We start from the raw sequence: 11834 nt of genomic DNA on the forward strand, positions 1-11834 counted from the left end.
TTGTCTGGATATACCACCTCCTTACCCATGGGGCTTCTGTAGGTCACCAGGAGGGAGCAGCACTTGGTTGTTCTTTGCTGTGTCTGATCTTCCCAAACTCCCCATTCAGGGAGGACCAAAGGATCTGCCCTGGATCACAAGTCTGGACCCCCATTTCTGGTTTTAGGGGTCCCTGACTACCAGAGCTTTGAATATTTAGGGAGCAAAGGGAAGGCCGCAGCTCTACTTTCTTTTCACACCTCTGTGTTATATGGAGAAAGATGAGGCATAACTACAAATGCAGCAGACTTTGCTTTCAGAGAAGCACTCCAGCTTCATGCAACAAGTACATCTGCAGCTTTTGCTGGTAGCCCAGCCTCACTTTTGCTGAAGGTTAATAATTATTCCACCTCCCATAAAGGTGATGTTGTCTTCAGTTCAGTACTAAAGAACATCATTGGCTTTTGGAACCTTGTAGCACCACACACATTCATTGCTCCTGCCTGGGAGCAAGGTGAGCTGGTGGAGACAGGATTCACCTCTGTCTATGTCATCCCATTCTTACCCAAAACAGACAAACCAGTTAAGACCCCAAACCTAGCACTAAACACAATGGTTTGGGCCTCTTGATCCACTGCCCCCTGGGATCAGTAGAAATGCTCAGCAAATAGCTCCCACCACTACTCTCTATCACACCACTGCTCTGAGGTGCACCCTGGGCTGGGCTGTAGGAGGGCACAGCTCAGGCAGTGCACCTCAATTCCCTTGCAGCCCCAGCTCACAGCGGGCAGCCTCTGCGCACAGACAGGGTGCTTCTATACCCCTCTCCCCAGCCATGCAGTGCCAACAGCAGATCCTCCCACGCTGCTGATGTGATGAGCCCTTTCTGACTGTCTGCCCTCTATTTAAAGATTTGTTTGAGGATCCAAGCACTACTGAGCTGCATTTAGAGGAAGGAGGTGGGTCAAATGCTGGAAGGGTTTCCAGGTGGTGGAGTAGTGTAACAGAGCATGTGTGCCCTAGACAAAGAAATTAAATGTGTATGAAATATTGCAAAGCTGTGCTAATGCAATCCTTGCATGATTTCACACCCTATTAACTCACTCTGCACAGGACCAAAGCGACAGATCATTTCACAGACTATTTAAGACTCTGCACATATTTTAAAGTCTAATTAAAATTGTAAGATGTGCCAGTAACACCTTCCATGGCGTGAAAGGGAATTTTCACATCCTTTGTCTTCAGCTTCATACTACTTCAAGAGACACAAGGGCCCCCTCCAAAAATATCTTATTTGCTGCTAAATGATGTTTGCAATACTTTAACTCTGGAAAGATCAGAATACAACAGGCAGACTCAGAGGATGCATAGACAAGACAAACTGCTTGGCTAGGGGCAATATTTCAGCTCTGATGCCATAGTGACAGCCAAGTTGCAGGTGGGTCCTGCCCTGCATAGCTGCACAGCTTTCAGTGCTGTTGCTGCATGTTACTGAGGCCATCCTGGTGACCCATCTTGCTCAGACCAGCACTGTCAGCATCCCCTAGCGAGCTGGCACATTGCGCGGGGGGTTGCACCAGCACTAACAGTGCTCTCCCAACAGACACAGCTTCTACAAGCAGGGGAGCTCAGCCTCCAGACGAGTCCATGTAGCCCTTTCCCCTCCCACTCTTGGTGAATTTGAGCAACCCTGCATTTGACGCCCTCCCTCTACCCACAGGTCACGCTACTGAGCGTAGAAATGACGACACTGAAGGAGGAACGGGACCGGCTGCGAGGTGCTGCTGAAGACAAGGAGACAAGTGAACGGCTCCTGCAGGCCATCAGGGACCGGGATGAGGCCATTGCCAAGTAAGTGGTACGAACAACCAAAGCCAGGCTGGGTTAGCAGTCATGGAGTGCCTTAGCAGATTCCTCCAGGTGGGTTTCTCTCACCCTCCGCGAATTTCAGTAACTGTTACAAAGGATGGAGCGAGTGTTGGCTTTACTGGCATTGGGAAATGCTGCCGGGAGCTTGGGAGCAGGGCAGGAGATGCCAATTTCCAAAGCTTCCCCTTTAAGAAGCAGCTGTGAACCACATTTTAGCCATCCCTAGTACTGGTCTGAGTCACAGCAAGAAGGAGAGGACTTCAGAAAACCAAATGGAAGCACCAGGTCTGCCTTATATGTCATATTTTTTTCTTTTGCTCTTCCAGACATACCACCCTGCTTTCCTGCTCATCCCCCTTACAGCCCTGCTTGGGCTTCTTCCCTAAACCATTTCTCCAGTCACTTGCTCTCCTTCCCTGTTCCAGGGCCTGTTTTTCAGCTCCACTCCTGTAATTCCCTTTTTCTCCTTTCAGGATTCTCCCACTGTTTATTTTCCCCATCCTCCTTGTAGACCTGTGCAGTTTTGTTACCCCATATCCCAGCTCTGTGCTGGGGCTTGCCACACTGCCCTAAGCACTTTGCCCTGAGGAGAGGGGCAGAAACATTCATCCCTTTGTGCTCTACACAGAAAGGATACATATGATAATCTCTTCAATAAGGCGGATGGGCCAGGACACCACCAGTCCCATCTCCTTATGGAAATGCCAAATAAGCCCTTATCAAGAATAGGAACACAAAAAGCATAGCACCCCTGAGGATGTGGGGAGCTAAATCAGCATGCACAGTCCCTTCGTCTTTTAAGTGACCCCATCATCCGTGCTGCTCTCAACTGTGTAGCTGCCTGTGAAATTCCCATTGCTATCCTCTGTAACACCTCCATCTGTTGGCAAAAATCAGGAGCATCCCAGCTGCACTGCCGGGTGCAGAGAGGTGGTTCTGACATTTCCAGTGCGTGTGGGTTGCTGGTGCTGCTGTGGCTATGGCAACGCGCTGCCGCCGCAATAAAACCCTCCGTAATATCCGAGCAGGGATAGGGAGCTTCACAACAAAAGGCTATTTAAGGTGCTCAAACCCACAGCCGGAGTGAAAGGGCCCAGCTTCTCTATGGGGTTAATGACGCTGTAGGGACAAAGCACTAATATTTACAGCTGACTGTCCCGAGTGGTGGCAGCCCAGAGAAAGGGGGACGTGACAAGTGTGCATGGGTGAGTGGTGGGTGATTAATGAGCAGAAAGTGGCTGCAAGTGGAAGCAAACAAGAGCGTCTCATTCCTAGAAATCAAAGCATCCTTCCACAGACTGAGCAGGCTCATGATAAGCTTCCCACCTCACACCCCAAGGGTTAAGTCACTTTTGTTGAAGCCTTCCTCCCCTCCAAAACAGAAGCCCTAACTCTGAACAGAAATCAGGTCACTGTCTGAGGCAGACGTCTGACATGGAAAATTTTTAGCTTGAAACTGAAATTGGGCAACACAGGAAGCAACGGGAAAATAGGATCCCATAATAGGAGGTGTTCAGCAACCAGTACCTGGAAAATACACACAAATTTCCAAATTGGTCTTCTGCAGGGGGTACAGGGGAGCTATTAGGAGGCAATGAATTAGCTGCAGTTATTAAGATGCTATTACGTCTCCTGAAAATGTCTGCAAGGAAAGATGGTTCCCAGAATGTCATGTTATGGTTTCCCATCACGCAGCAGTGAATTGAAGACTTCAGGTTTGTGCTCACCTGTGTGCTCCCAGCATGGTCAGCAGCATTTCCCAGCTTTGGAAATTGTTTCTTCCTAGAGGACAATTCCTTTCCACCAGCCAATAGCAGCTGGAACATCTCAGTCACTGGGCACTCCGGACCTTTTGGGCAACCTGGGTAATGGCATCACATGCCCAGTGGCCACCAAATGCCTGGAAAGAAACAAAGCAGCAGTGTTCCCAAGGGCCAGCACAACCCCATTAAAACTGTGAGGTTTCCTTAAAACATAGCACTTAATTCAAACAGTTCTAACAGTTTGACATTCTTACAAAGCCTGTGTATGATCTACTTGTTTCCTTCATTTCCTCCTTCCTTCAGTCCCAGTCCCAACTGAAAGCAGAGTCGTTCTCCTTGAGGGGTTTTGTTTGTTTCCTATTGTGACTTATTGATCAAGTGATCAGACAACAGCTCCTTTTGGTTTTCAACACGTGCCATTTCTTTTTCTATGCACAAGTAAATAGAAGAAAGGAAATAAATAGTTATATGTAGGTTATTCTACATCATTTTAGAACTCCATTTTTAATGGCAGATCCAGGCACATTATCTTACCTTATGCAGCAGTTTAAGTGAATATCTCTTTGTATTCTTCATAGTGTGCTTACCAGAAACCTGCTGGCTTTGTAGTAACATCTACGGTTCCATCCCACTCTTCAGATTAATAGGCTGTCCAGAATACAATAGACATCAACAGCTTAGCACCTGGGGACTTGCCACTGAAAGAAACTGTTGACTGCTCCTCAAGGATATGTTTAACACTTCCTTTTAAATAAAAACAGAAAGACACACACTCCAATTTCTCACTGTCTCCCCAGGAAGAACGCGGTGGAGGTGGAGCTGGCCAAGTGCAAGATCGACATGATGTCCCTCAACAGCCAGCTGCTGGATGCCATCCAACAGAAGGTGAACCTCTCGCAGCAGCTGGAGGCCTGGCAGGTGAGTAGAGCAGGGTATGGGTGGCACATGGCCTACGATGCACCTCTGGATGTCTTTCTGCCACCTCCCTGTGGGTTTGCTGTGTTCTCAGCCTGGGAATCCATTCGTAGGAAGTTTTGCTTTGGGCTCTGCAGGAGCCACTGATGCAGTGGTGCTCAGGGTGTGAAACACAGCCCTGCCTTGCTCAAAGCCTTTCAGCTGTAAGCAGATAATTAATTATACAGAGACACCCATTTAAAATGGAGAAACAAACTCTATCTCATGGCTGCATGCAGCATGGGTAACATAAACTTTGCAGAGTAACATGCTGTGGCCCAGGAAGGGAAGGTGTCCATGCAGGCGATGTCTCTGGGCAGGCGCAGCCTTGGAGATGTGTGGGCACAGCACATCCCTGCAGTTCCATAATGGAGCAGAAAGGTGGGAGGCAGAGGTGTGGTGATTGTTTTGTGGTACAGCTGCACTGTTTACATCAGCTCAGAAGATCCTGCAAGATGAAGCAAAAATCCCACCTCTCCACCAAGGTAAAAAACCCAAATCCACAGCAGTTCAGTGGCTGCCGTGGAGCTGCTCTACATGGGGTCAGTGGGGAAAACCTATGTAAAGGCAGAGTGCCCTTGAGATCAGACAAAGCTGACTCCTCCTGGAAACTAGCACCGAGGGGGGCTACTTCCATAGAAAACAAGCAGATACAAGAGAAAAGGTCTGGGCCAGTGATAATAATTTGTTGCAGACCATGCAAGACCCCAATTCTACTAACAGCCTGACCAGTAGAAACCTCTCCCGTACAACTTTGCCTCTGGTTCAACTCCACTGTGTTTTCGTTTCTCTTTTTTTCTTTTTTTCTTTTTTTCTTTTTTTTTTTTTTTCTTTTTTCTTTCTTTTCTTTCTCCTGCTTACAGTTTGCTTCCTCAGGGCTTTTTACTATCTGGCTCCTTTGGTTTCTGATCTAGTGGCCTTTCTCAGTTCCTGTACCAACAGCTTTAGTCGTACACCCCTCCTGCCTTTGAGGTGAGCTCCCCGCACCCTCACCAAGAACCTGCCATCTCCTCACCTGCTCCACTCGCTGCCACCATCACCCACATCCATCTCTATCCTCACCATCATCTGACAAGAGGGACCAGTGGGGTGTCTCCATCACCCATTGATATTCTATACACACACCCCAGCATCACCCAGGGCACAAGGGGCACCATCCTGTGGTGAGGCTTTACCCCCCAGGTCACCGTGGGGAAAGCCAGGCTGAGGCTGTATTCAGCATACCTAGTATCTGGAAAACTTCTTGAAATACAAACTGGGATTTTACTTCTCAGCTTTGTTATCTAGTAGGTGACATTCAGTGCTCTGCATAGGAGCTGTCTGTTTCCAAGTTCTGTTTCAGTTTGGATGGGTGACCTACTTACTAGTACGCTCAGTATTTACTGCTGGAGTGTTCCCAGTTTTGGGTTTTGACAGCAGGCCTTTGCTTTCTCCCTTCACACTGTCATCTGATTGTAGCAATACAGCAACCCCAACCATGCTCCCATCAGCTCTGAGATGAAGATCAGGTCCACTAGCACTGCAAAAAGTTATCTCCCAACATACTGACCTGAAGTGTTATTAGGTAGTAGCAAAATAGTCACCTAATGTCCCCAGGCATTTGAAGCTCAATCAGAGACGCACAAAACAAGTCAGGTAATTTAGGTACTTTAGGGACTATTTCACAAAGCTGAATGCTTCTGATAAAATGGGAAGAGATTCTCTGCTTTAGCTGGGCATAAAGGCAGGCTTTAATCTGATAAAAATTTCTCTTGTATGCTTCCAGTCTGCACTTTACCAAGGACCATCAACAAGATTACAGTTTTCTGTAAGCACATAATCATACTGGCTATAAAATACACTACAAGCAAAATCCTGCACGTCTGAGCCTCGCACAGGAGTGTTAGCACCTCAGCCCATGCCTAATCTGACCTCCACTGGTGTTCATCATTCCTGGGGGCAGGAGGGAAATTACTAGAAATAGGGAAGGAATATGGAACAAATTTGGAAGTGAAGAGGGCTGTTTCTCTTGAGTGAGAGCTTAGTGGCTTCAATGCAATAGTGACAAGGGTGGTGTTGGGTTGAAAATGCAGTGCCAGCAGAGAGCTGCAGCCTGCATGGTCACAGCTGCCAGCCTCTGAGGCTGCCTTGGGCAGCTCAAACCTGCATCTCATGCAAGGGAGGCCAGTGTACAAAGAGCATCCGTGCCACTTGCACCTCATTCATCCTCAGCCCTTCTTGCAAAGAGCACAAACTCCTGCGAACACCCAGAGCACACCGGCACCATGTAGCCAGCTTTATGGGCTTGCTTTATGAGACAGGTCTCATACCACTGGTGTTTGTCCTCCCTCTAGTGCCCAGACAACTCATGCCTCTGCCCAGTGCCCAGGCAGGGCCCACAGCTCGCCCTAGTCTTGCTGTGTACATCTACCCCGAATCTCCACAGCCAAGTGTGTGCTCCTATTCACACACCAGACAGACAGGTACCCAAACACAGTGCATTCTCACTAGTGGATCATGTTTGTGTATATATATATATGTGTAATTTTATACATATATATATATATAAATCATACTTATCCCTTGTTATGTTGTTAACCAAGGACACAGATCTGTAATGCTGGAGCCTGGGTACCTACCTTAATTGCTAAAAGAGGTGCCTTGAATATCTAAGTGCTATACATTTTCACAGGGCAGCTTCACCTCTGGAAACCTATTTCACCTTAACGCTGATGTTTACCTTAACCTCTTCAACTCTCCCTCTGCCTTTCCTCTGCTCTATAAAGATCCAAAGCTTCCCCAGTCCACGTAGCTCCGCACCCTCCTGCTCCCCCAGAAAAAATCCCTATACTACATTCAGGTCCAGGCAATGGCTATCAATCCTTTTCCCTGCAGAAAATGCTGCAACAAGAGATTAGCCATTATTCAAGTTTCCAGTCCAAGTTGCCTGTTTGTATTTCACATCGAGATACAGAGCAGCTGGGGCACCCACTGGGTGATGGCAGCACCTTCCTTTTCATCTCAGTGCTGCCCTGATGGGCTGCCCTGCACAAGATGCCAAGTGAAGAGCACTTCCATCACTACAGCCCATTCAGAGCAACCTTGTTCTCACCAGATAGTGCCCTCAGTCCTAATCAGGAACCAGACTGCTGGAAAACAGTTGATTTCTCCTGTGGGGCTAGTTTGTGTACACATGTTTTCACTAAGCTACAATTTTAATATGCAATTACAGCAGAAACAATGGATCTGAAGGTTTGAAATTTGTAGAATTGATAGCCATGTTTTCAAGGAACACATTAGCATGTCATTAACAGCAATAGAACCAACTATTTGTGTAGAGCACAAACATGGATGAAACCAGAGTGCTTCTGGTACATCTGAAAAACCAGTGCAGCTGTTCATGCCAAGCTCCCAGTCAGAGAGCTCCCACTGCTCTGCTGGCTCCAGGGGAAGGGACCAGCACAGTTCTCTTCTGTAAGCTTGGTGCAAAACCCACATGGGCTCTGTTGGACCCATGCCTGACGTGGGCCCCTCAGCTCTCAGGAGCACCTTTCCCCTGCTGACAGTGGCTGTGCAGGCAGCTCTTATCACATGTACCTGCCTGCCTGCTCAACATGGCAAGCACATGGACCTGCTCAGGACAGACATCCTTACTATTCTGGCATTTACTTTCAGCTGCATTTGTTCTATTTTATTTATTTCTTCCCCCAAAGAGAACATTTGCAAGCTGCAGACAGCAGAGAAGCATAGTTCAGAGGTGTCACAGAGTGCCAAAGCAGGCATGATGTTCCTCTGCAGGACCACCCAAACAATTTATCCCTCAGAATTGTGTGATTTACCTTCCTTGCTCACTAAAGAGCCTCACAGCTCAAGACTGAGTGTGCAGCCAGGTGGGGAGCTAGACCTCTCCCCACTTCTTGTCATCCTTCCTCCATCTCATCACAGCACGTTTCACACCCATTTCAGCCGTGTCCCTGCGCGAGCTCCCTTTGAGCATCAGCTGCCACTAACAACCCTCTCTTCTCCCTCTGCTGCAGGATGACATGCACAGGGTCATTGACCAGCAGCTGATGGACAAACACCCGAAGGAATGGAGCCAGCTTGCTTATTCCTTCTCCAGTGGCTCCGGTGCAAAGCGGAGTGCCAGGCCCTCCCCCGTGTTCAGGCCGGAGCAGCAGGGGGACGAGCCCACTGCAGCAGAAGGGAACCGTCTCTTTTCCTTTTTCAAGAAAAATTAAGTTGAAAAAGAGAAACCTCTCCAACGATTCCTGCTTCCAGATGGGGAGTGGGGCAGCTGCCCAGCTTGCTGCTGGACCCAACTCTGATCCAACAAGTAAAAAAGAAGGGGGCAAAGGAGTTAACCCTTGAGACTCTGCACTATTTACACCGCACCTGGTCTGAACCAAATGTTTACATGAATTGGAGATTAGCAAATTGACAATGTGATACTAACAGAGAGACACTTTTCTTTAAGTGAAGTGATAAACTTCAGGGTATATTGTAGGAGCTTTGACACAGTCCAGTTTCTGCTGTGAAGAATAATCTGATTGTCTTAAAAGCATTCTCATGCTGGAGAAGGAAATAAGCAGCCCCAAGACAAAGCAGCACGGGGGCCTGAGAACTGCTGTGGCAGTGAGCACAGGGGGAAGAAGAGGGCTGAATGCAAGAGGAGAGGGGAGTCACTTGTACCACCTTCTGGGTCCTGGCAGCTGTGATATCCATCCATTCCACCAAGACTGGAGTTGCTCTGGCCCCAGCATTCCTATGTTTTGACAAGTGTAGCTTTCTCCATGGTGGAAGTTGAGTCCTCACTGAATATCCTGTCACCTCCCCTGCAGCTCTGCATAGCTGTTCCCCACCTCGCTGGGAATCCAGGCTCCTTGCAGATCAGGGCAGTTGTAAGATTGCTGATGTTACTGTCTTTTCTAGCTCCCTCCTCTTACAGAGATGAGAGTTGCAGAGTCTGTAGCTACACAGAATGTTAAGGATTTCTTCCCAGACTGACTATCTACAGTGAATTATAGACTGGATAAAAGTTGTGGATGCTCAGTCCTGGGGCACCTACTGTCCCTCCAATGGCCAAAGTTAGCTGTGGAGCTTCAGCAAGTCACACACCTTCCCCAAAAGCCATGTACACCTCCCAGTCAGAGTAGGAAACCTGGTATTTTAACTGGATAGGCCCCCAAAAAGCCTAATTCACTGAAAGCCTACCCATGATATCAGTAGGTCTTTGTTGCTGGGCTGGCAGTCTTGATCCTCAAGAAGGCATGCAGGCATCTCCTTTAACTGAAGCCAAGGGCCATGAGGACACCTACAAAGCTCTGGAAAGCCTGCAGCTTCCTCTGCTCCATGCACTAACATTAGCTATGGCCTGACAAAAATGATGGGCATCTGTCCCTGCTTCTGGGTCACTTACTACTCAGTCCTTCAGTGAGCAGACAGCCAAATCTCCTGTCGAAGGTGATCAGAGCCTGCTTTCCTGTCAGCATAACTTGATCAATGAGAAGGAATGTAGCTTATTTGGTGTATGCTTACAATGGTGCTGGAAATCCTGCAATACTTTAGTAGAAACCTTCCCTATGCACTGGATGGGCACCCTACAGCTCTGCTCTGTAACATAGTCTATCATCATAAACCAGCAAGGACTGCCGGCCTAAGCTCAGAGACATCCTGCTGCAGTCAGCCAGTTCTCACACACTCTCCCAGCTCACTATACCCACAGGCCCCAGTTTGTTTCCCTGTTGCTTTAAAGAGGCTGCCACCTACACTGTCCCATAGGAGACGGAGCTCAGTACACATTCAGCTCTGCCCTGCTCAGCAACTTAGGTGCTAAAACACCATCCTACAGAGAGCTGCTATCCCTGCTCACCACTTACAGCAACAAGCTTTCTGCTAGAATTAGGTATCAAACACCTTCTTCTAAGAAGCAGGTAAGAGGTTGGTGGCCTGGGGTTTTTTTCCTTATTATTTTTATTCAACTTTTCTATGGGATAGAACATCCATTATACCTCAGTACAAATATCCTTTCTGCCTACAAAGATTTGAGCATTCCCGTATTTCCTTGTTAGCATGAAACTACCACATTGGTATGAAGTCATCGTGCACTAAGGTAGCTCCATGTTGCAAGGAGCAGAGTACTTTTTGCGACTGAAAATGATGGTAAAAAGATGAGTGGGTAAAACCCCTTTACTTGAAAGCAATGAAACCTGCATTGCAAATCCTGCTCCAGGAAAGACTTAGCAAAGCACCACCAATATAGCTTGATGCTTACAGGAAAAGGAATCTGGAGTCTCACAAGCAGGGAAGGAAAAGGAATCTTATCTTCTCCTTGAGCAATGTTCAACTGTTGAGTATCTGCTCGTGTCTCCTTGTGCAAGTGATGGAAAAGGATGTAGCGCAGCGCCAAGCGTGCTCACAGGATGGCAAGTCCTCATCCTTCCATCTTACCTACGTTGTGAGGCTCGGTAAGGCAGAGACACAAGGCACACACTCAGCATCTGCTGCTGTCAGGACTCAAGCTATGCCCATGTGCATTAACATAAAGCTTTGATACCTGCAAAGTCAGGTGTGGGTTCCTGGATGCCAGAGATACCTGTGAACAGTTGTCATACACTGCTTGATGCTCTGCTTATTGTGGGAGACCATCTTCTTTCTGCTGTCAGTTGTCATTTCCCAGGCCCCAGCAGCTCTCTTCAGGCTACATGCCCAGCAGCCAAGTGGGACTCTATCCCCATGAAGATGTACTACGTATGTATGCAATCCCAAGGCAAAGGCCTTATGTTATCCCATGAAGACGCAGTAATGAGATGAAGAAAGGTGCCTTCTGCTACATGTTTGCTGAAAGTGACTCATTCAGTTGCAGGGGTAGGCAATTGAAATGCACAGCATATCTCTTCATTTAAGGAGGAACCTCCCTTAATCCCATTGCAGTTTTATTTATCTAATAACAGTGATGGAAGAGACTGCAAGAGGAAAGTCAGCATATTCTAAGGTGCCAGTTGGGTATGGTTTCTTAAAACTAGCCCCTTAACACTGAAGACTTAGTTGCACTACTAAACCCAGAAATACAAGAGAATCGGGTTTAATGAACTGGACAACACACCAAAGGAGACCTCCTTGTGCTGAGCTGCTACTCAACAGGAACAGAAACTGCCTTAACATAGCAGCTAGGTTTTGTTGTTCTGTCTTCAAAAACTTCATCAGTGCAGTCCTTCACATTCTCATTTGTCATGTTGTGTTTTAACAAGGTCCTGACTATTTCACTCTGAGCTGTCATTGAAACACTCATCT

At 47.6% G+C, this 11834-nt stretch overlaps 2 protein-coding genes across 2 annotated transcripts in view; one reads left to right on the forward strand and one right to left on the reverse strand.

Moving 5' to 3' along the window:
- The window catches only part of CIT (citron rho-interacting serine/threonine kinase), a 138876-nt gene extending 131113 nt beyond the window's left edge, over nucleotides 1–7763 (reverse strand). Inside the window, exons 1-2 of the mRNA XM_065693137.1 lie at nucleotides 3866–7763; nucleotides 3576–3748 (exon numbers count right to left, since the gene is read on the reverse strand). The gene's annotated coding sequence lies outside the window, so the exon portion shown is untranslated. The remainder of the gene's footprint in view (nucleotides 1–3575; nucleotides 3749–3865) is intronic.
- The window catches only part of BICDL1 (BICD family like cargo adaptor 1), a 45363-nt gene extending 36490 nt beyond the window's left edge, over nucleotides 1–8873 (forward strand). Inside the window, exons 8-10 of the mRNA XM_065693146.1 lie at nucleotides 1700–1830; nucleotides 4409–4529; nucleotides 8582–8873. Of these exons, the coding sequence (XP_065549218.1) occupies nucleotides 1700–1830; nucleotides 4409–4529; nucleotides 8582–8782 (453 nt within the window). The 3' untranslated portion in view covers nucleotides 8783–8873. The remainder of the gene's footprint in view (nucleotides 1–1699; nucleotides 1831–4408; nucleotides 4530–8581) is intronic.
- Nucleotides 8874–11834: the final 2961 nt, after the last annotated feature.

This window comes from Lathamus discolor, chromosome 12 (genome assembly GCF_037157495.1).
Source record: "Lathamus discolor isolate bLatDis1 chromosome 12, bLatDis1.hap1, whole genome shotgun sequence".
NCBI lineage: Eukaryota > Metazoa > Chordata > Aves > Psittaciformes > Psittacidae > Lathamus > Lathamus discolor.